At 44.6% G+C, this 25057-nt stretch overlaps 1 protein-coding gene across 1 annotated transcript in view; it reads right to left on the bottom strand.

The window, feature by feature from the left end:
- Positions 1-5240: 5240 nt before the first annotated feature.
- The window catches only part of LOC139377242 (cilia and flagella associated protein 57), a 33720-nt gene continuing 13903 nt past the window's right edge, over positions 5241-25057 (bottom strand). The window contains exons 12-22 of the mRNA XM_071120249.1: positions 24403-24558; positions 22006-22099; positions 21313-21503; positions 20066-20239; positions 17334-17492; positions 15447-15590; positions 11709-11825; positions 7603-7737; positions 6521-6664; positions 5998-6127; positions 5241-5419 (exon numbers count right to left, since the gene is read on the bottom strand). Coding sequence (XP_070976350.1) covers positions 5241-5419; positions 5998-6127; positions 6521-6664; positions 7603-7737; positions 11709-11825; positions 15447-15590; positions 17334-17492; positions 20066-20239; positions 21313-21503; positions 22006-22099; positions 24403-24558 — 1623 coding nt within the window. The remainder of the gene's footprint in view (positions 5420-5997; positions 6128-6520; positions 6665-7602; positions 7738-11708; positions 11826-15446; positions 15591-17333; positions 17493-20065; positions 20240-21312; positions 21504-22005; positions 22100-24402; positions 24559-25057) is intronic.

Here is a 25057-nt window from a genome sequence, read left to right on the forward strand (position 1 = left end):
TCCTTCTTTACACCTGGCGCTAACATGCTTCCTTTGCCCTGATCTGGTCCACATTCTCATCATGCCCACATTTTCAGAAATGTGTCTACACACATGGTATTGTAATGTGTCTGTTATCCGTCCAATGTGTCCGCACTGTGACCAGATGTCCTGGTCCCTCCGTCCCTGATAGTGAATTATTTTACATCTGTTCTTTCAAAATAAGCTAAATGTTTTTACTAAGTCATGTTGATGCCATGAGTCAATGATGGCACAATGGTACCAACTCTTAATGACTTTAGAAAGCGGATAATTATGATGAAGTGTTACAGGTCGCACACAATGTTTACCGTGAACGCGGTCTCTGCTAACACGGGAACATTGCCTTTAAATGTTAATCACGCTGTAATGCTGAATTTCCGCGATACGGATTGAATAGAGCCCTAAATGGTTTCAACTGTCCAGATCCGTCTACACTTGTAAGATTTCCAAGCACTAAAGCGTGCCTGACTACCTTCCGAGGTGGTCAGAAAGATTCTATCACTATCAGATTACAATGTGTCTACAACTGACTGAATACGGAGGCACAATCAGAATGTGGACCAAGGACGCATTCTAGAACCAGGTACAAACGGGGCTAAAGTCTCATGGAGAAAATATTAACCTTCTTGTTTACAGTTCTCAGGTTTGTGCACATCGTGTCACTTTTTTTCCCCTGCATTTAATTTAAAAAAGCAGAATACACAGTCTATACAGACACAAATTGTGATATTAATCCGATACACACAAAATAACATCCTGTTTTACGGTGTCCATATTAGGACAGCTCAGAACAAGCCCTGCTGAGACTAGGAGGCAGAGCATGTTGCCGGGATCGGGGCACCACCAGTACAGAGCTTGCTCAGGAAAGGCAGCAGGCAGGTGTGAGTGCATCTGAACGCACAGTGAGGCGAAGACTTTTGGAGGATGGCCTGGTGTCAAGAAGGGCAACAAAGAAGCCACTTCCCTCCAGGAAAAACATCAGGGACAGACTGATATTCTGCAAAAGGTACAGGGATTGGACTGCTGAGGACTGAGGTAAAGTCATTTTCTCTCACGAATCGCCCTTTCCGATTGTTTGAGGCATCCAGAAAAAAAGGTGAGCGCTACCATCAGTCCTGTGCCATGCCAACAGTAAAGCATCCTGAGACCATTCATGTGTGGGGTTGCTTCTCAGCCAAGGGAGTGGGCTCACTCACAATTTTGCCTAAGAACACAGCCATGAATAAAGAATGGTACCAACACATCCTCTGAGAGCAACTTCTCCCAACCATCCAGGAACAGCTTGGTGACGAACAATGCCTTTTCCAGCATGATGGAGCACTTTGAAATAAGGCAAAAGTGATAACTAAGTGGCTCGGGGAACAAAACATAAATATTTTGGGTCCATGGCCAGGAAACTCCCCAGACCTTAATCCCATTGAGAAGTTGTGGTCAATCCTCAAGAAGCGGGTGGACAAACAAAACCCCACAAATTCTGACAAACTCCAAGCATTGATTATGCAAGAATGGGCTGCCATCAGTCAGGATGTGGCCCAGAAGTTAATTGACAGCATGCCAGGGCAGATTGCAGAGGACTTGAAAAAGAAGGGTCAACACTACAAATATTGACTCTTTGCATCAACTTCATGTAATTGTCAATACAAGCCTTTGACACTTATGAAATGCTTGTAATTATCCTTCAGTATTCCATAGTAACATCTGACAAAAAATATCTAAAGACACTGAAGCAGCAAACTCTGTGGAAATTCATATTTGTGTCATTCTCAAAACTTTTGGCCACGACTGTAGAGTCAAATTGCAGGTTAGTCGAGGTAATGTGTTCATGTAGGTAGAGATAAAGTGACAATGAATAGATAATAACTAGAGAGTAGCAGCAGCGTAAAAGAGGGGTGGGTGTAGAAGCTGTTAAGACTTTGGACCTAGACTTTGGCGCTCCGGTACCGCTTTCTGTGCGGTAGCAGAGAGAACAGTTTATGACTAGGGTGGCTGGAGCCTTTGACAATTTTTAGGGCCTTCCTCTGACACCGCCTGGTATAGAGGTCCTGGATGGCCCCAGTGATGTACTGGGCCGTATGCACTACAGTGTCTTGCAGTCGGAGGCTGAGCAGTTGCCGTACCAGGCAGTGATGCAACCAGGATGCTTTAATGGTGCAGCTGTATAACCTTTTGAGGATCTGAGGACCCATGCTAAATTTGTTCAGTCTCCTGAGGGGGAATAGGCTTTGTTGTGCCCTCTTTACGACTGTCTTGGTGTGTTTTGACCATGATAGTTTATTGATGTGGACATAAAGGAACTTGAAGCTCTCAATCTGCTCCACTACAGCCCCATCGATGAAGCATTGTGGAGGAGGTGTGATGGTGCTTTGTTGGTGACACTGCCTGTGATTTATGTGGAATTCAAGGCACACTTAACCAGCAGGGCTATCATCATTTTGCAGCGATACTCCATCCCATCTGGTTTACGCTTACTGGGACTATCATTTGTTTTTCAACAGGACAATGACTCAACACACCTCCAGGCGGTGTAAGGGCTATTTGACCAAGAAGGAGAGTGATGGAGTGCTGCGTCAGATGAGCTGGCCTCCACAATCACCCGACCTCAACCCAATTGAGATGGTTTGGGATGAGTTGGACACAGAGTGAAGGAAAAGCAGACAACAAGTGCTCAGCATACTTTTTTGGTTACTACATGATTCCATTTGTGTTATTTCATATTATTCTACAATGTAGAAAATAGTCAAAATAAAGAAAAACCCTTGAATGAGTAGGTGTGTCCAAACTTTTGACTGGTACTGTATATATATTACATTTATGGCCTTTTTATATATAGAGGCTATTTATATAGAACATTTGAACAAAACCCATCTAAACTCTATTATATTTATAAATATGATAATATTTTAGGTTGATTATAATTCCATTACACACTTTCTGATATAATCACATGCCATACTTTTATTTTCCTGCATAAGTAAAAGCAGGAAATTCATCACCTCGGCCTACTGCCATTCATTCCAATTAGACCTGGTTGGATTTCTCCCTGACCAAGATGGCTGCCATTTTCAACTCATTCCGGAACTTTGGGGGTATACAGCCACTCTATTAAGTTAATAGGACCTCTATGGTTCTAACTTTGTAAAAATGTATGAATACAATGTGTTATTACTGGTAATCATGTTCTCTATACTCACTTCAGACTGTATACACATACGACTACTACTACTACTACTAATAAGACATTAATTTGTGTAGCACATTTCATACCTGTCTCATGAATTTACATTGAAGCTTATTTATTTATACTACCGACAAATACCCTTTCCTGATTTATTTGTGTATATTTTTAGTGGTTAGAAGAAAAGTTGCAATTTATATTTCTTGAAATTTCAAGTTTTGTTCTTCGGGGAAAGAAAGTATCCAAAATAACTAGGTGTTGTAATCATTACATTATCAGTGGAATACTGAATATATATTTGAGTTTGATTTTACTCTACAGGCAACTCTTGCTGTGCCCATACTCCACAACACATTTATTAAACCTTTATTTAACTAGGCAAGTCAGATAAGAACAAATTCTTATTTTCAATGACGGCCTAGGAACAGTGGGTTAACTGCCGTATTCAGGGGCAGAACAACAGATGTTCACTTTGTCAGCTTGGGGATTCAATCTTGCAACCTCGCGGTAACAAATCCAACTCTCTAACCGCTAGGCTACCTACCTCTCTAACCAATAGGCTACCTACCTCTCTAACCACTAGGCTACCTACCTCTCTAACCACTAGGCTACCTACCTCTCTAACCACTAGGCTACCTACCTCTCTAACCACTAGGCTACCTACCTCTCTAACCACTAGGCTACCTACCTCTCTAACCACTAGGCTACCTACCTCTCTAACCACTAGGCTACCCACCTCTCTAACCACTAGGCTACCTACCTCTCTATCCACTAGGCTACCTACCTCTCTAACCACTAGGCTACCTACCTCTCTAACCACTAGGCTACCTACCTCTCTAACCACTAGGCTACCCACCTCTCTAACCACTAGGCTACCTACCTCTCTATCCACTAGGCTACCTACCTCTCTAACCACTAGGCTACCTACCTCTCTAACCACTAGGCTACCCACCTCTCTAACCACTAGGCTACCTACCTTTCTAACCACTAGGCTACCTACCTCTCTAACCACTAGGCTACCTACCTCTCTAACCACTAGGCTACCTACCTCTCTAACCACTAGGCTACCTACCTCTCTAACCACTAGGCTACCTACCTCTCTAACCACTAGGCTACCTACCTCTCTAACCACTAGGCTACCTACCTCTCTAACCACTAGGCTACCTACCTCTCTAACCACTAGGCTACCTACCTCTCTAACCACTAGGCTACCTACCTCTCTAACCACTAGGCTACCTACCTCTCTAACCACTAGGCTACCTACCTCTCTAACCACTAGGCTACCTACCTCTCTAACCACTAGGCTACCTACCTCTCTAACCACTAGGCTACCCACCTCTCCACAGGACGTGTAATACATCCAAACACATATTTCAGGAAAAATTGTAAATCTTTATTTACATCACACATAACACAAATAGCTTCTTATTGCCCGACTATATAATATAAATACACTCTGCTCGTATTTGACCGTTGAAATTGTGTTTTCCATGCTTCACTCAGTGTGACTATGTGATAGATATTGTGGGCAGACACCTGATCAATCCGTGGCCCTGTGTTTCTGCAGGTGGCTTCTAGCTTGGTCCCAGATCAGTTTGTGCTGCATAGCCAACTCCTATGATCGTTGTCATGCAAATCAGCACAAACAGATCTGGGACCAGGCTAGATGCCCTCAGCTAGACTACCTCCAGGTATAATCAGTGCATGTGTCTCTACATGTATGTAGTTCATTGGGTATATACCAAATCTACTGCTCATGTCCACCAATGTCAGGTTCATTCCATTAAAACGGAGTTCCTTCAGGATCCTAATCAGACCTGGGTTCAAACAGTATTTATTTTCGCTCAGCGTTTGATTGAGCCAACCAGGAATGCTGGATTTGCACGTTTATGGTCTGTTCTACTCACTCTATTGTGCCAGGCAAGCTCAATCAAACTCTGCTAAATGATTTTAAAGAAAAACAATAACTTTTAACCAATAACTCTTAACTCGTGTAACCATCACAACCCCTCCCCACCCTCCTTCCTCCTCTCCTCCCCCAGGATCAAGTGGTGAGTACAGGCAGCTTGGTGCTGCTAGAGGGGGGTATTAGGGAGTGGCTCTGGCCCTGCATCTGCATCTTCAGCCTCTGGATCTCCACGCGCTGCAGCTGGATGATACGCTCCGCTTCCTCCTCGAAATTCAGCCTCGCCACTAAACCCCTCCCCTCCACAGAGGTCAGCGCTATGGGGATACAGAGGTCAGAGGTCAGTGCTATGGGATACAGAGGTCAGTGCTATGGGGATACAGAGGTCAGCGCTATGGGATACAGAGGTCAGCGCTATGGGGATACAGAGGTCAGAGGTCAGCGCTATGGGGACACAGAGGTCAGTGCTATGGGATACAGAGGTCAGCGCTATGGGGACACAGAGGTCAGAGGTTACACTACGGTGATGCAGAGTGGTCAAGAGGGTCATATCATGCTTTTTCTTGCATTAATGTTAATTTCTTAATAAAACATTTTCATTTTAGAACGCATGGGAAGTTGTTCCATCACTACATAGAAACAAGAACGCGTTCAAAACTATTGAAGATGAACAGGGGACTAATTTACTAGCTAAGCGTTTGCACCAAAGTTTGCAGAATGTTTTTTCCAAAAAGGATTCCATTATTGAAGACAGAACAAAAAGGTCAAATAAAGGTCAGAAGTGTGAACGCAGGATGAACCGATAAAACAAGTAGAAACAGATCAACTCTCAGGTCAAACTGTTATCTGGGTTATAGTGAATATCAGATATTGTTGTGTGTGAGGGTCCAGTCACCAGTGAGGTCTGAGGAGCTCAGTTTCTTTTTGCTGATGCCTGATTGGCTCTTATTGTCGTGGACCTGAGTCCTCACGAGACGCAGCTCCCGCCTCAGATCATTGATCTCCTTTATCAGAGATACGTTCTCCTGGAAAAGAGACATGAAACTGAACATCAGTGCTAAACTGAAATTAGGATTTGGAAATATCATTTAATTAGTGGAATATGGAATGTGAATAAACCACACTATATATCATGGAAGGTAAATTCCCAGCTCTCAAAATTGGGTTGTAGATGTCATCATTTTCTGGTTGAAAAGTCATGTTCAGCAGGGGGGAAACGTTTTTAACTGGGTAGGTACAACCTGAATTTAACCAATAAGAACAGATTTTCATTTTTGGTTACAAAATGTTTTGCTACAGTGTGCCCTACTGAACACAACCTTGGTTTTTCACGTTGAAGCATTGTCTTCACAGGCTTTTCTCAACCCATTTTGCCCACGGGGCTTCAGTTGGTGTTAGCGAGCGTCTCTCCCTCCCACCTTCATGATCTTGACGTTTTCTGTCCGGTGGACCTCTGTGTCTTTGGCCAGCTTCCTCTTCAGAGACGCCACATTCCTCTCCAGGTGTTCCCTCTGACGACTGTACTCCCTCTGGATGTCTGCGTCCACACCCACTATGTCCACCTCAACACACATTACACACACATTACACACACATTACAGACACATTACACACACATTACACCCACTATGTCCACCTCAACACACACATTACACACCCACATTACACACATTACACACATTACACACATTACACACACATTACACCCACTATGTCCACCTCAACACACACATTACACACCCACATTACACACCCACTTTACACACCCACATTACACACACAACACACATTACACACACAACACACATTACACACACATTACACACACACACATTTCACACACACACATTTCACACACACATTACACACACATATTACACACACATTACACACACACATTACACACATTACACACATTACACACACATTACACACATTACACACACATTCTACAAATTACACACATTACACACATTACACACACACACCACACACACACACCACACACATTACACACACACACCACACACATTACACACACATTCTACAAATTACACACATTACACACACACACATTACACACACACAACACACACACATTACACACACATTACACACACACACACACACACACACACACACATTACACACACACATTACACACACACATATTCATTTTACTAGCATGTGTGTATTTGTGTTTCCTGAATATTTATTCCGGATGCTAACTGGTAATTAATTCCCTTAAAGTGGTACTTTATCAAGAACATTTTAGAAATGCATCAAACTAATCTGTGTTAGGTGTGTGTCTGTGAGCCAGCATGCAGAGCAGCACTTGAGTGTGTGTGTGTGTGCGCACGCACGCATCATCGTCCTGTCTCGTCCTGCCATAACCTTCCAGACATAATACTTTTGTGTGTGTGTGTGTGTGTGTGTGTGTGTGTGTGTGTGTGTGTGTGTGTGTGTGTGTGTGTGTGTGTGTGTGTGTGTGTAATCTCACCACATCACTCTGCTGGACGTAGTGATCATAGAGCTCTCTGATACTATCCTTTAACCTCTTAGGCTCCTGGATGAAGCCTACACAGTTATGGAGGTCTGTCTTGAACCTGCGTACCAGGGCTTCCACGTCCCTCACCTGGGTGAAGAGAGCAAGAGAACACCATGACAGTTTCTGGAATTACCAGACAGATATATTCATATACTTTGTTTATGTACAGCATCAAATCAAAATGTTAATTGTCACATACACATGTTTAGCAGATGTTACTGCGGGGGTGTAGCGAAATGCTTTGTGTTTCTAGCTCCGACAGCACAAGTTCATTTTATCTTCATTTAACTAGGCAAGTCAGTTAAGAACAAATTCTTATTTTCAATGATGGCCAAGGGGCAGAACGACAGATTTGTACCTTGTCAGGGAAATGAACTTGCAACACTTTCGGTTACTAGTCCAACGCTCTAACCACTAGGCTACCCTGCCGCCCCGTAATAAGTCATATCTAACAAATAATATCTAACAATTTCACAACAACACATAAATCTAAAGTAAAGGAAGGAATTAAGAATATATAAATATTTGGACGAGCAGCATCGACTAAGATACAGTAGAATAGAATACAGTATATACATATGAGATGAGTATTGCAAAATATGTAAACATTGGGCTATGTCTTTGAACTAGGCCTATATACTCGAACTCAGCAGTCTCCAACCTTTTCCAGCATGAGAGCTACTTAAAAAAAAAAATAAAAACTGTGCGAGCTACTATTTTTTTTAATGCTTTCAAATAGGCACATAATTTCCTTACCTACCCTGCAACTCTTCCCCGGGACCTTGGTGTACAATATACAGTTGACTTTCAAATAGGCACATAATTTCCTTACCTACCCTGCAACTCTTCCCCGGGACCTTGGTGTACAATATACAGTTGACTTTCAAATAGGCACATCATTTCCTTACCTACCCTGCAACTCTTCCCCGGGACCTTGGTGTACAATATACAGTTGACTTTCAAATAGGCACATCCTTTCCTTACCTACCCTGCAACTCTTCCCCGGGACCTTGGTGTACAATATACAGTTGAAGTCGGAAGTTTACATACACCTCAGCCAAATACATTTAAACTCAGTTTTTCACAATTCCTGACACTTAATCCTTGTAAGAATTCCCCGTGTTAGGTCAGTTAGGATCACCACTTTATTTTAAGAATGTGAAATGTCAGAATAATAGTAGAGATAATTATTTATTTCAGCTTTCATCACATTCCCAGTGATGGGAATGGGGCCTGTCATGCCAAACGTTTCGGGTAGCCTTCGACAAGCTTCCCACAATAAGTTGGGTAAATTTTGGCCCATTCCTCCTGACAGAGCTGGTGTAACTGAGTCAGGTTTGTAGGCCTCCTTGCTCGCACACACTTTTTCAGTTCTGCCCACACATTTTCAATAGGATTGAGGTCAGGGCTTAGTGATGGCCACTCCAATACCTTGACTTTGTACTTAAGCCATTTTGCCACAACTTTGGAAGTATGCTTGGGGTCATTGTTCATTTGGAAGACCCATTTGCGAGCAAACTTTAACTTCCTGACTGATGTCTTGAGATGTTGCTTCAATATATCCACTTAATTGTCCTCCCTCATGATGCCATCTATTTTGTGAAGTGCACCAGTCCCTCCTGCAGCAAAGCACCCCCACAACATGATGCCGCCACCCCCGTGCTTCACGGTTGGGATGGTGTTCTTCGGCTTGCAAGCCCCCTTTTTTCCTGCAAACATAACGATGGTCATTAAGGCCAAACAGTTATATTTTTGTTTCATCAGACCAGAGGACATTTCTACAAAAAGTACGATCTTTGTCCCCATGTGCAGTTGCAAACCGCAGTCTGGATTTTTTTATGGTGATTTTGGAGCAGTGGCTTCTTCCTTGCTGAGCGGCCTTTCAGGTTATGCCGATATAGGACTCGTTTTACTATGGATAAACATAATTTTGTACCTGTTTTCCTCCAGCATCTTCACATGCTGTTCACATCCCAGATTCTGTTGTTCTGGGATTGATTTGCACTTTTCGCACCAAAGTACGTTCATTTCTAGGAGACAGAACGCATCTCCTTCCTGAGCGGTATGACGGCTGCGTGGTCCCATGGTGTTTATACTTGAGTACTATTGTTTGTACAGATGAACGTTTTACCTTCAGGCATTTGGAAATTGCTCCCAAGGATGAACAAGACTTGTGGAGGTCCACAATTATTTTCTGAGGTCTTGGTTGATTTCTTTTGCTTTTCCCATGATGTCAAGCAAAGAGACACTTGAGTTTGAAGGTAGGCCTTGAAATACATCCACAGGTACACCTCCAATTGACTCAAATGGTGTCAATTAGCCTATCAGAAGCTTCTAAAGCCATGACATAATTTTCTAGAAGGCACAGTCAACTTAGTGTATGTAAACTTCTGACCAACTGGAATTGTGTTACAGTGAATTATAAGTGAAATAATCTGTCTGTAAACAATTGTTGGAAAAATGACTTGTGTCATGCACAAAGTAGATGTCCTAACCGACTTGCCAAAACTATAGTTTGTTAACAAGAAATGTGTGGAGTGGTTGAAAAACTAGTTTTAATGACTCCAACATAAGTGGATGTAAACTAGTTTTAATGGCTCCAACATAAGTGGATGTAAACTAGTTTTAATAACTCCAACATAAGTGTATGTAAACTAGTTTTAATGACTCCAACATAAGTGGATGTAAACTAGTTTTAATGACTCCAACATAAGTGGATGTAAACTAGTTTTAATGACTCCAACATAAGTGTTTGTAAACTTACGACTTCAACTGTATGCATTGTCTGTCAATATACCTGGTAATATAATGGTTAATAAACAGAATTTGGCATGACAGGCCCCATAAAACTATCTTTTGTATTTTTCTGAATATCTGTTTTATTTGTCCTGGTTTGGGATGTTTTTACTCTCAATATTAAAAATGTTAATAAAAAAAACTAAAAACGAAAATGGATATTCTGAGTCCATGTCAATGCTTAAATCACATCAGAAGACAATTTGTTGGGTCTAAAAAATATCTAATTTAGAATTTTGAGTGTAATTCCCCTTTAATTGCGCATCTAGCAAGAGAGGAACGTGTCGGTCTAGCGATGTTTCTGCTGTTAGGCCTACTGCTGCAACACATGTCATGGCAGAGTTAGCAAATCAATTGCCATCCAAATTATACAAATAATGATGATTTATTTCTGTCAGGTAAGCCTACTTTGCAGTGCACATTTAGCTGAGTAGGATTTTGTAGCCTTTCTATCGACAAACAAGACACTGGTTATCATTAGCATCACTAACTGGCTACATAAGGCCTGATGCACGCATCAAGCACAGACAGACGGGCAATATTGCTGTAAATTAATAGGCAGATATTGTGTTACGTGTCTAACCAAGAGTGGGATAATGTCAACGCGGCTTCGATTGGATAGTAGCTGGGAGTTTTGTGTTAATGACAGTTTGTAATTGTTCCCGAGTGGCGCAGAGGTCTAAGGTACTGCATCTCAGTGCAAGAGGTGTCACTACAGACCCTGATTCGATCCCAGGCTGTATCACAACCGTCCGTGATTGGGAGTCACATTGGGCGGTGCACAATTGTCCCAACGCCGTCCGGGTTAGGGTTTGCTGGGTGTAGGCTGTCATTGTAAATAAGAATTTGTTATTTAACTGACTTGCCTAGGTAAAGAACATGTTAAATAATTACAGAACACATTAAAAAACGAATGTACTTTGACATTGGTGAGCTGCTCGTCGGTGGACTGGTAGCTGGCGATCTACCTGTCGGAGACGCCCTGCTCTAACTATATCTTCCATTAAACCTCATGATAGTTAGTATACAGTACATAGCAGTTAAAGACATGCATTGTGTATTAGTGCATATGACATAGGGACCAGAATAGGTAGTCCCTTTCCATGTCTTTAAGATTCTCTACTATGTACAGTGTTTTCATGAGGTGAAGTGAAATATTTAGTATGAGCCTTCTCTCGCTCTGCCCATAGTCCCCCCCAAAACCTCTCTGATTCTCATCCATTCTCATGCAAAGCAGACAGGCGTCCTCCAGCCTCTCTCACCCTCTGCGTCTCCTTGTGCATCTCCTTATCGGTGGCTTTCAGTTTGAGTTTCAGCTCAGTGATGTTCAGCTCCAGCTGAGTGTTTCTCTTGTGGACCTGGTCCAGCTCGCCCTCCATCTAACAAAGAGAGCATCCATTGGCCAGTCAGTCAATCTCACTGAGTGCTACAATACATACACTGAGTATACAAAACATGATTTAGGAACACCTCTTTCCATGGCATAGACTGACCAGGTGAATCCAGGTGAAAACTATGGTCCCTTATTGACGTCACTTGTTAAATCCACTTCCAATCAGTGTAGATGAAGGAGAGGAGACAGGTTAAATAATATATTTTTAGACTTGAGACAGCCTTAGGGTAGTGGGTTTTTAATGAGTGTAGGGTTAGTTCAACAGTTTCCTGTGTGTATTAAGATGGTCCACCACCCAAAGGACATCCAGCCAACTTGATAACTGTGGGAAACATTGGAGTCAACATGAGCCAGCATCCCTGTGGAACACTTTCGACGCCTTGTAGAGTCCATGCCCCGACGAATTGAGACTTTTCTGAGGACAAAAGGGGAGGGGGGGGGGGTGCAACTCCATATTAGGAAAGTGTTCCTAAAGTTTTATGTGTGACACTGAGTGAAGAACTGAAGTGGTCAATGCTCTGGCTCTCCCTCCATCTACTCTGGCTCTCCCTCCATCTGCTCTGGCTCTCCCTCCATCTGCTCTGGCTCTCCCTGCATCTGCTCTGGCTCTCCCTCCATCTACTCTGGCTCTCCCTCCCTCCATCTACTCTGGCTCTCCCTCCCTCCATCTACTCTGGCTCTCCCTCCCTCCATCTACTCTGGCTCTCCCTCTCCCTCTATCTACTCTGGCTCTCCCTCTCCCTCCATCTACTCTGGCTCTCCCTCTCCCTCCATCTACTCTGGCTCTCCCTCTACCTCCATCTACTCTGGCTCTCCCTCCCTCCCTCCATCTACTCTGGCTCTCCCTCCCTCCCTCCATCTACTCTGGCTCTCCCTCTCCCTCCATCTACTCTGGCTCTCCCTCCCTCCATCTACTCTGGCTCTCCCTCCCTCCATCTACTCTGGCTCTCCCTCCCTCCATCTACTCTGGCTCTCCCTCCCTCCATCTACTCTGGCTCTCCCTCTCCCTCCATCTACTCTGGCTCTCCCTCTCCCTCCATCTACTCTGGCTCTCCCTCCCTCCATCTACTCTGGCTCTCCCTCTCCCTCCATCTACTCTGGCTCTCCCACCCTCTCTCCATCTACTCTGGCTCTCCCTCCCTCCATCTACTCTGGCTCTCCCTCCCTCCATCTACTCTGGCTCTCCCTCCCTCCATCTACCAACGGAGAAGGTAACACTATACTTAAAGCCTACAGGTATGCTGCAATGAAGAGAGCACCAGGTACTCAACCTCAATGAGCTCACAGTGTAGGCTATTGCAGTTTGAAGCAGCATCATATTCATGTCCACCTACATCTTACATGCATCCTCATGTGTTGACTGGAGGGCTACAGAGAGGGGTCAATGGAGGGCAGAGAGAGGGGTCAATGAAGGGCAGAGAGAGGGGTCAATGGAGGGCAGAGAGAGGGGTCAATGGAGGGCAGAGAGAGGGGTCAATGGAGGGCAGAGAGAGTGGTCAATGGAGGGCAGAGAGAGTGGTCAATGGAGGGCAGAGAGAGAGGTCAATGGAGGGCAGAGAGAGAGGTCAATGGAGGGCAGAGAGAGAGGTCAATGGAGGGCAGAGAGAGGGGTCAATGGAGGGCAGAGAGAGGGGTCAATGGAGGGCAGAGAGAGGGGTCAATGGAGGGCAAAGAGAAGGGGTCAATGGAGGGCTAGAGAGAGGGGTCAATGCAGGGCTAGAGAGGGGTCAATACAGGGCTAGAGAGAGGGGTCAATACAGGGCTAGAGAGAGGGGTCAATGCAGGGCTAGAGAGGGGTCAATACAGGGCTAGAGAGAGGGGTCAATACAGGGCCAGAGAGGGGTCAATACAGGGTGAGAGTGGGGTCAATACAGGGCAAGAGAGAGGGGTCAATGGAGGGCTAGAGTAGGGTCAATACAGGGCTAGAGAGAGGGATCAATACAGGGCTAGAGAGGGGTCAATGCAGGGCTAGAGAGGGGTCAATGCAGGGCTAGAGAGGGGTCAATACAGGGCTAGAGAGAGGGGTCAATACAGGGCTAGAGAGAGGGGTCAATACAGGGCTAGAGAGAGGGATCAATACAGGGCTAGAGAGGGGTCAATACAGGGCGAGAGAGAGGGGTCAATACAGGGCTAGAGAGAGGTCAATGCAGGGCTAGAGAGGGGTCAATGCAGGGCTAGAGAGGGGTCAATACAGGGCTAGAGAGAGGGGTCAATGCAGGGCTAGAGAGAGAGGGATCAATACAGGGCTAGAGAGGGGTCAATACAGGGTAAGAGAGGGGTCAATACAGGGTAAGAGAGGGGTCAATACAGGGTAAGAGAGGGGTCAATACAGGGCTAGAGAGAGGGGTCAATACAGGGCTAGAGAGAGGGGTCAATACAGGGTAAGAGAGGGGTCAATACAGGGTAAGAGAGGGGTCAATACAGGGCTAGAGAGAGGGGTCAATACAGGGCTAGACAGGGGTCAATAAAGGGCTAGAGAGGGATCAATACAGGGTAAGAGAGGGGTCAATACAGGGTAAGAGAGAGGGGTCAATACAGGGCTAGAGAGAGGGGTCAATACAGGGTAAGAGATGGGTCAATACAGGGTAAGAGAGGGGTCAATACAGGGCTAGAGAGAGGGGTCAATACAGGGCTAGACAGGGGTCAATAAAGGGCTAGAGAGGGATCAATACAGGGCTAGAGAGAGGGGTCAATACAGGGTAAGAGAGGGGTCAATACAGGGTAAGAGAGGGGTCAATACAGGGTAAGAGAGGGGTCAATACAGGGTAAGAGAGGGGTCAATACAGGGTAAGAGAGGGGTCAATACAGGGTAAGAGAGGGGTCAATACAGGGTAAGAGAGGGGTCAATACAGGGCTAGAGAGAGGGGTCAATACAGGGTAAGAGAGGGGTCAATAGAGGGCTAGAGAGGGATCAATACAGGGTAAGAGAGGGGTCAATACAGGGTAAGAGAGAGGGGTCAATACAGGGCTAGAGAGAGGGGTCAATACAGGGTAAGAGATGGGTCAATACAGGAGGGGTCAATACAGGGCAAGAGAGAGGGGTCAATACAGGGTAAGAGAGGGGTCAATACAGGGTAAGAGAGGGGTCAATACAGGGCTAGAGAGAGGGGTCAATACAGGGTAAGAGAGGGGTCAATACAGGGTAAGAGAGGGGTCAATACAGGGTAAGAGAGGGGTCAATACAGGCGATTCTGAGTGCTTTCGTGTGTAAATGCAACATGTCAAATGTACTGTATGTCATGACATTTTGATCAGTTATATGAAATTGTGGATTTTTTTGTGGGCTTTTTTCCACATGTTAGATGTGCAATGTGCAATGAGTGAGAAAATGTAGCGGTCAATGCTGATGATTTAGGTGGGTAAAAACATGATGACATGAATGTCAGTAGTAGCATTTTGATCAGCAATAAGAAGGTATGTATTTCAGATTTTTCTGCTGCTCACCTGTATGATCATATAAGATTATACACCATTTAGCAGACGCTTTTATCCAAAAAGACTTAGTCTTAGTTTTACGTACTGCTGGCTCCGCTCTTCCAGCTGAGATACAGAGGCGAGAGAGAGGGGTCACTGAGACCATCTAAAAACAGATCTAGCTGTCTCTGACCTCTTGAATCTGCTCCTTCATCTCCTTGATGTCGTTCTCTCTGGGCTCGATCTGTTTCTTCAGTTCTTTGATCTTGTAGTCCAGGACAAACTTGAACTTCTCCAGCTCCTGGTTCTTCTTCTTCAGGTCGTAGATTCTCTTCTCCTGCAAAAAAAGGAGGAGAGGAGTTTTGTTACCTCTTTTATAACCCCAAAACATGTCTCTGTTGAACTAATAGCTACTGTGATCCGTTTGTGACCTGTGGTAGATCTGACATTTTGGTCCAAAAATGAGTTCTTCACATAGAGTTGCTCTTCAGGCTGTTCTTCACATGTGAGACATGTCAGATAAAAACAAAGACTGTTTACGATGAAACACGTCAAATCAGAAAGATCCATCTTTTCACCTTTTAACTTGGTGCTAGAAGGTCCTATCTGCAATCCAATCACACAACACTGGGTTGTCAATCAAAACAACTGTATGTAAGAAAATATACTAATTGAGTCAGAAAAGAGGAAGACGTCACAAAACAGTTCCCAATACCCATTATCTCAGAACTATACAGTCTGCAAGATAGAACCATATAGTCCCAGGTTCTGGTCCTCTTTTTAAATGACTTAGATTGTTTTATCACAACTTTTTCAGAAGGCTGGCCATAACATAATGTAAGCTCTTTAAGGTAAACAAACTAATAAATACGAGTTCCTTAGATCATGTTTTAGGCCCTTTGGAGAAGAATAGCTGTTTTTGTCTTGTTCTTTATCAATAGGAAAACCTCCATGGAAGGAGTATTTCACTAAAATTACAAACTTACCACATTTTATTGATAACTAGCAAGTAGTTAACAAATGTGTGATGAACATGAATTAATATTTTGGATGATGTGTTTAGAAAGAAAGGTATTTATCTTTATTTAATCATTAAATGTCTGTATTTTTCTATTGAAAGTGAAATAATTTTTACATTCTGTGCTAGATAGGACCTTATGGCTGAACCCAGATAGGACCTTTTGGCTGAACCCAGATAGGACCTTATGGCTGAACCCAGATAGGACCTTATGGCTGAACCCAGAGAGGACCTTATGGCTGAACGCAGATAGGACCGCTTGGCTGAACCCAGATAGGACCGCTTGGCTGAACCCAGATAGGACCGCTTGGCTGAACCCAGAGAGGACCTTATGGCTGAACCCAGATAAGACCGTATGGCTGAACCCAGATAAGACCGTATGGCTGAACCCAGATAGAACCTTATGGCTGAACCCAGATTGACACTTCAGAGCCATAAGGTTCTATCTGCGATCTGCGATTGCACCCCCCTACTCTGCACTTTAGGTACCTTTAAGGACCTTACTGGGTTATGAAAGAATGATGTACTACATATTCAGTTGTATCTAGGAAAGATGTTCCAGAAGAAGAAGCTAACATAATCAGTGTCTCGTCTCCCTACCAATAACTAGTGCTAGAAGGTGGATCCAATACATATGAGGTCAATAGCCCCCTTATACAGAACGTGTCCTACAGTAGGTCATGTTTCTGTTAAAGAACACAAAATAACATTTCTTGTTACATTTCTTTTTCTCCGTCTCAGTCCCTTTTCTCTTGTTTGATGCCTAATGAACAGGACCCTGTCCATCCCCACTTTGACTTAGATGGTCTCGTCTCTCTCCTGGATCTCCTTCTTCAGGCCCACAATGTGCGTCTCCAACCCTCCCCTAGCCTAGGTTCCTCCAGTACCTGTACCCACCCCATCCCCCTGCAGCCACCCACCACACACCTTATCCTGGATGGTCTCGTCTCTCTCCTGGATCTCCTTCTTCAGGCCCACAATGTGCGTCTCCAACCCTCCCCTAGCCTAGGTTCCTCCAGTACCTGTACCCACCCCATCCCCCTGCAGCCACCCACCACACACCTTATCCTGGATGGTCTCGTCCCTCTCTTGGATCTCTTTCTTCAGGCCCAGGATGTCCTTCTCCAGGGACTTGATGACCCCTCGTAGCTTCTGCTGCTCCACCCTCAGCTTCTCAATCTCCACGTTGCGGTCGTCTATATCCTTCTGCAGGCTGCTGAACTGTCACGGGAGAAGACGGAGAGGGGAGAAGACGGAGAGGGGAGAAGACAGAGAGGGGAGAAGACAGAGAGGGGGACCGGAGAGAGAAGACAGAGAGGGGAGAAGATGGAGAGGGGAGAAGACGGAGAGGGGGACCGGAGGGAAAGACGGAGAGGGGAGAAGACAGAGAGGGGAGAAGACAGAGATGGGAGAAGACAGAGATGGGAGAAGACAGAGAGGAGAGAAGACAGAGAGGGGGACCGGAGAGAAGACGGAGAGGGGAGAAGACAGAGACGGGAGAAGACAGAGAGGGGAGAAGACGGAGAGGGGAGAAGACAGAGAGGGGAGAAGACAGAGATGGGAGAAGACAGAGAGGGGAGAAGACAGAGAGGGGGACCGGAGAGGGGAGAAGACAGAGACGGGAGAAGACAGAGACGGGAGAAGACAGAGACGGGAGAAGACAGACAGAGAGGGAGAGACAGACAGAGAGGGGGACCGGAGAGAGAAGAGAAGACAGAGACGGGAGAAGACAGAGGGGAGGGGAGAAGACGGAGAGGGGAGAAGACAGAGATGGGAGAAGACAGAGAGGGGAGAAGACAGAGAGGGGAAGACAGAGAGGGGAGAAGACGGAGGGGGAGGGGGGGAGAAGACAGAGACGGGAGAAGACAGAGACGGGAGAAGACAGAGACGGAGGACAGGGAGAAGACAGAGAGGGGGACCGGAGAGGGGAGAAGACAGAGACGGGAGAAGACAGAGACGGGAGAAGACAGAGAGGGGAGAAGACAGAGACGGGAGAAGGGGAGAAGACAGAGAGGGGAGAATACAGAGAGGGGAGAATACAGAGAGGGGAGAAGACAGAGAGGGGAGAAGACAGAGAGGGGAGAAGACAGAGGGGAGAAGACAGAGAGGGGAGAAGACAGAGACGGGAGAAGACAGAGGGGAGAAGACAGAGAGGGGGACCGGAGGGAAAGACGGAGAGGGGAGAAGACAGAGATGGGAGAAGACAGAGACGGGAGAAGACAGAGACGGGAGAAGACACAGAGAGGGGAGAAGACAGAGAGGGGAGAAGACGGAGAGGGGGACCGGAGGGAAAGACGGAGAGGGGAGAAGACAGAGAGGGGAGAAGACAGAGAGGGGAGAAGACAGAGAGGGGAGAAGACAGAGACGGGAGAAGACAAAGAGGGGAGAAGACAGAGAGGTGGACCGGAGAGAGAAGACATGTTTAAAAGGTGTGAATGAGAAGTGGAGATTAAATAGATTATAGAATAAATATTTCATAGATATAATATATTGTAGCAGCCTATGCTGTATGTGGAAGCTATAGCATACTGTATGTGGAAGCTATAGCATACTGTATGTGGAAGCTATAGCATACTGTATGTGGAAGCTATAGCATACTGTATGTGGAAGCTATAGCATACTGTATGTGGAAGCTATAGCATACTGTATGTGGAAGCTATAGCATACTGTATGTGGAAGCTATAGCATACTGTATGTGGAAGCTATAGCATACTGTATGTGGAAGCTATAGCATACTGTATGTGGAAGCTATAGCATACTGTATGTGGAAGCTATAGCATACTGTATGTGGAAGCTATAGCATACTGTATGTGGAAGCTATAACATACTGTATGTGGAAGCTATAGCATACTGTATGTGGAAGCTATAGCATACTGTATGTGGAAGCTATAGCATACTGTATGTGGAAGCTATAGCATACTGTATGTGGAAGCTGTATGTGGAAGCTATAGCATACTGTATGTGGAAGCTATAGCATACTGTATGTGGAAGCTATAACATACTGTATGTGGAAGCTATAGCATACTGTATGTGGAAGCTATAGCATACTGTATGTGGAAGCTATAACATACTATAAGCTATAGCTACTGTATGTGGAAGCTATAGCATACTGTATGTGGAAGCTATAGCATACTGTATGTGGAAGCTATAGCATACTGTATGTGGAAGCTATAGCATACTGTATGTGGAAGCTATAGCATACTGTATGTGGAAGCTATAGCATACTGTATGTGGAAGCTGTATGTATGTGGAAGCTATAGCATACTGTATGTGGAAGCTATAGCATACTGTATGTGGAAGCTATAGCATGTGGAAGCTATAGCATATGTATGTGGAAGCTATAGCATATGTGGTATGTGGAAGCTATAGCATACTGTATGTGGAAGCTATAGCATACTACTGTATGTGGAAGCTATAGCATACTGTATGTGGAAGCTATAGCATACTACTGTATGTGGAAGCTATAGTATGTATGTGGAAGCTTGTATATGCATACTGTATGTGGAAGCTATAGCATACTGTATGTGGAAGCTATAGCATACTGTATGTGGAAGCTATAGCATACTGTATGTGGAAGCTATAGCATACTGTATGTGGAAGAGAAAAAAGCATTGTATCATGGAATAATGAATGTAGTTATTAACCCATTGTTTCAAAGACATTTGAGGAACTGGATATGAATAAGTCCTTGTGTTCTGGTTTTCTGTGGTCTGGTTTTTACATGATGAGTGGATTAGGGTTATTATACGAGGGGGGAACGTAAGAGTGAAGATAACTGTTAATTTTGTATTCACCTTTTTCCTCATGACGCCCGTCTCTCCCTTCAGGCGCAGGTTGATCTCTTTCTCTACCCGTAGCTTCCTCTCGTACTTGATGCGGATGTCCTGGATCTCCCGGTCTCCGTCCTCCTCCATCTGCTTCTTGGACTCCTCAAACTCCCTCATCTGCTGCCTGGACTCGTCCTGACACTGAGACACACAGACACACAGACACACAGACACACACACACACACACACACACACACACACACACACACACACACGCATACACAGTTAAAAACTAAGTAACATCATTAACAGACCAATATTTAAATATTTATTTCCTTCATTAAGAAATGCAAGAAGCCACGAACAAGAGCTGTTTGGCAGGTGTGATTTGACTTGGGTGTGTTATATTCGCTACAGCCTACAGTTGTGTGTTCCTTTTAACCCTCCGTAGTTGAAATATCCAAACAACCACAGTATCAACCGCGTGACGCAGCATGACAACGTGAATGTGACAGATCAAGAATTCCAAGCCCCAAGTTTCCTCTTTTCTAGAGTAGTATCTTTGATGACAGTTTGTGATGGAGCTTGGCCTCGTACAAGAGGGTGAGCTCCTCCAGGGTACATCCTAGCCCCATCCGCCCACCCCCAGACCCTACCCTGAGAGCATCTTCTCCTGGAGCTTGGCCTCGTACAAGAGGGTGAGCTCCTCCAGGGTACATCCTAGCCCCATCCGCCCACCCCCAGACCCCCAGTCCCTACCCTGTACCCTTCCCTCACCTGGCCCAGCATGAGCATCTTCTCCTGGAGCTTGGCCTCGTACAAAAGGGTGAGCTCCTCCAGGGTACATCCTAGCCCCATACGCCCTCCCCCAGACCCTACCCTGTACCCTTCCCTCACCTGGCCCAGCATGAGCATCTTCTCCTGGAGCTTGGCCTCGTACAAGAGGGTGAGCTCCTCCAGGGTACATCCTAGCCCCATCCGCCCACCCCCAGACCCCCAGTCCCTACCCTGTACCCTTCCCTCACCTGGCCCAGCATGAGCATCTTCTCCTGGAGCTTGGCCTCGTACAAGAGGGTGAGCTCCTCCAGGGTACATCCTAGCCCCATCCGCCCACCCCCAGTCCCTACCCTGTACCCTTCCCTCACCTGGCCCAGCATGAGCATCTTCTCCTGGAGCTTGGCCTCGTACAAGAGGGTGAGCTCCTCCAGGGTACATCCTAGCCATATCCGCCCACCCCCAGACCCCCAGTCCCTACCCTGTACCCTTCCCTCACCTGGCCCAGCATGAGCATCTTCTCCTGGAGCTTGGCTTCGTAGAAGAGGGTGAGCTCCTCCAGGGCGCGACCCTTGCTGTCCTCCATGGCCTGCAGCTGCCGCTCATAGCCCTCCTGCATGAGCTGCGACTTGAGCTGCAGCTCCTGGTACTTCTCGTACTCCAGCATCAGCTTCTGGTTACTGGTCGACTCTATGGAATGACGAAGATGATGACATGGCGGCAGGTGTTAAGAGCGTTGGGCCAGTAATCAAAAGGTTGCTAGTTCGAATCCCCCGAGCTGCCATGGTAAACATCTGTCGTTCTGCCCCCTGAGAACAAGGCAGTTAACCCACTGTTCCTAGGCTGTCGTTGTAAATAAGAACTTTTTCTTAACTGACTTGCCAAGTTAAATAAAAATTCCTCTAACAGATGCCTTTACCTTAAACAGTTTACACCGTACGGTGTGGCCCATGCAGGAATCAAACCCATGACTCGTGAAGGGTGTGTGTGTATGAGTGTGCAAATGTGGCAGTAAAATACGAGGCCCAGCTGGGTTATTGAATACAAAACTTGATCTGAATGTTCTGTTGTAAAGTATTAAGAGGTTACATTCAGCTAAGGTCATAAGGTTTCAGAATATTTAATTGATTCTTAAGAAATTGCATTCACGTGTGGTTACGTAGATTTAAAAAAAAATGTATTTCTCTCTTACCGAAATCCTGCTGCTCTCTGGAGTGTTTCTCCACGACCTCCCTCGTGACCTCCAGGTGGGACATTTCCTGCTTTTCTTTCTCCGTTTTCAGGACCTGCAACACAACAGATCAGCCCTGGGTTCAATTTCCTTCATCAATTAACATTTGCTTTATCCTGCCTTGTCATTTAAAAAAAAGTTTTTCTATTGGTTCTGTTGAAACAGGGAAGGTCAGTCAAGCCCAGATAAGAGGATTCGGAATGATTTCAAATAGTATTTGAAGCCAGGTCCGCAACTGAATAATGTATATAAACATATAGGCTGTGAATATGCATGTCTATATCAGCACAACAGACGGACCACGACCCTGAATGAAGGGTTATCTCAAAGGAACATGTACTGAGTGTTGACATACAAACATCTGCACATTTGTCCCATACCAGGTGCTGCATTAGAGTAAACAGTAATGATTGTTTGTGAGAAGTAAGCAATAGTTGAGTGATTCTGCTTTTAGCAGGCTACTTGAAGAACAAACATCTGCTTTACTATAGGAGATGTAGTCAGCACAAAGCGCTCGTCTAGCTTCTTCACTCATTGGAAAAAAGATATCTGCTTTCCTATAAGAAAATCATGAATTGGCATTAATACGTGTCACATATAAGTTTGCAAACATTGTAACATTTTTTTATATATATGTACGTATATCTTGTTTTATATCTTGTTTTCTTGAGTAAGGTAGCTCCAAAATACAGGTGTTTCAGGCTAGCTCAGTGCTTTCTGTAATGGTGGGGCAAGCCAGCAGAAAATACGAAGCGTTGCACTGTGATTGGATTGGCTCAGTGTTCTGTCACTCATGGGGACACTACGTCACCGCCAAGTCTAAATTCTAGCCTCTTGGGTGCTGCCATAGAGTTACATTAGAAGTGCCAATCCAAGAAGGCTCAAGGTGTTTGGCCAAAGATACAATTACGTCAAATCATGTTATATGTACAGTAGTTTTGATTAGACTGATCATGTCAACATCATACTTTCAAAATCTTAGCAAGTAGTCATCATCATGAATCAAGTTGACAATCTACTGGCAAATCTTTTTTAATTCTTGTCATTGAAAATAAATAATGAAGAGAAATTATAGATGAAACGTATCGGTGCTCATCGGCCATAGGACATAAACATTAAACAAGTTGGAAATCGGAAATTCAACAATGAGTGGTTTGGTAGGAATCAGTGGCTAACTGCAAGCATTGCAAAAAAATCATTAGCCTGCTATTCAGTGGAGTGGCTGTGTGGTCCCAAGTCACAGATTAAGGGTCTCTTTTCCTAGGGTCTCTTTTCCTGCGCCCAAAACTGTAAACACTGGAACTTCAAAATCTGGCTTTAGTGGGTTCAAGACAACTGGGAACTCAGGTAAAAACGAGCTACGACTGGGAAAATACGTTTTTAACTTTCATCCGACTCGGAATTGTAAATCGGGAACTCAGGCATCTTTCAAGAGCTATGACCTGAAGATCACTGATGTCATCATGATTCAACCTTTTTTTTTATTTTTCGGAGTTCCCGGTTGTCTTGAATGCACCATAAATCCAGAGAATGCCAGACTTTGATGACAAAATTTGCCCACGAAGGACCACCGCGTCACCTTCCTGTTCAAGTGAGCAGAGCACATCAAGGTGAGTCCAAAAATGTCCTGTATGCTGCTGCATAAATGATGTAATATGCCAGGGAGATATGTATACTGTAGCTAAGAAAGTAATACTAAGTGGGATGTTGTGTAGTAAGATGTTAGTAGCCCATGTACCTCACCCTAATAATTTGGTATATTTATCCCTCTTAATTTCACCTACTGTTCTGACTTGGTGGTGCACGTGTAGCCTATAACTTGTTTTAGAGAAATGTAGTCATCGAATATTGTAAGAGCTTTTATTGTTTGCTTATATACCCACTTTATTTATCCTACGGTTCTGACTTGGTGTACAGGGAAAACACTGTAAGAACAGACCATTTTCTGAATTCTGTCGCTGTACATTTCAAAAGTGCTGAACAAATAGTTATATTGACGAACGTTACGTCCATCCTAGCTCGGCTCATTAATGTCTTAATCGAAATTACGTATTGCCTCTTATCCGCTTGTCCTTATGCCGTAGTTTGTACATCTCAATTGTCATTAGAAACCACATTTGTTTAAGCAAGTCAGCCATATCAGCTATGTTTTTTTAAAGTCAGTAAATGAGGCTGAATGAACTGTTTCGCTGCCAGACAAGGCTCCGTTGATAGCCATGTGTAGCAGTGGTATAGTGCAATTCATGTATTGTTTAGTGTGATGTTGTGTAGTGGCTTTGCTGGCATGCATCCCACATCAATTTTTTTCCCCACCAAGGGGCATGCTAAAATACATGATAAAATCGCCACTGGTTGTACCTGGTTTTTGGTCTTGAGGGACTCGATCTCTTGGACAAACTTCTCTGAGAGGTCCTTGATTTTCTCGTTGTAGTTCATGTCCTTCAGACGCAGCTGGTACTCATTTTCCATCTTCAGCTCTTCCACACGGGTCTTCAGCTCCATCATGATCTGGTTCTGTTACAATATAATAAAGTACAATAGAGTAGAATAGAACAGAACAGAGTAGAATAGAACAGAGTAGAGTAGAACAGAACAGAGTAGAGTAGAGTAGAAGAACAGAACAGAGTAGAACAGAGTAGAGTAGAACAGAGTAGAGTAGAACAGAGGAGAGTAGAGTAGGGGAGAGGAGAATAGAACAAAACAGTAGAATAGAACAGAACAGTAGAATAGAAGAGAGTAGAATAGAACAGTAGAATAGAACAGTAGAATAGAATAGAACAATAGAATAGAAGAGAGTAGAATAGAACAGTAGAATAGAACAGTAGAATAGAATAGAACAGTAGAATAGAACAGTAGAATAGAAGAGAGTAGAATAGAACAGTAGAATAGAACAGAACAGTAGAATAGAAGAGAGTAGAATAGAACAGTAGAATAGAAGAGAACAGAACAGTAGAATAGAACAGTAGAATAGAACAGTAGAATAGAAGAGAGTACCGGTAGAATAGAAGAGAGT

This window comes from Oncorhynchus clarkii, chromosome 20 (assembly GCF_045791955.1).
Source record: "Oncorhynchus clarkii lewisi isolate Uvic-CL-2024 chromosome 20, UVic_Ocla_1.0, whole genome shotgun sequence".
NCBI classification, from domain to species: Eukaryota; Metazoa; Chordata; class Actinopteri; order Salmoniformes; family Salmonidae; genus Oncorhynchus; species Oncorhynchus clarkii.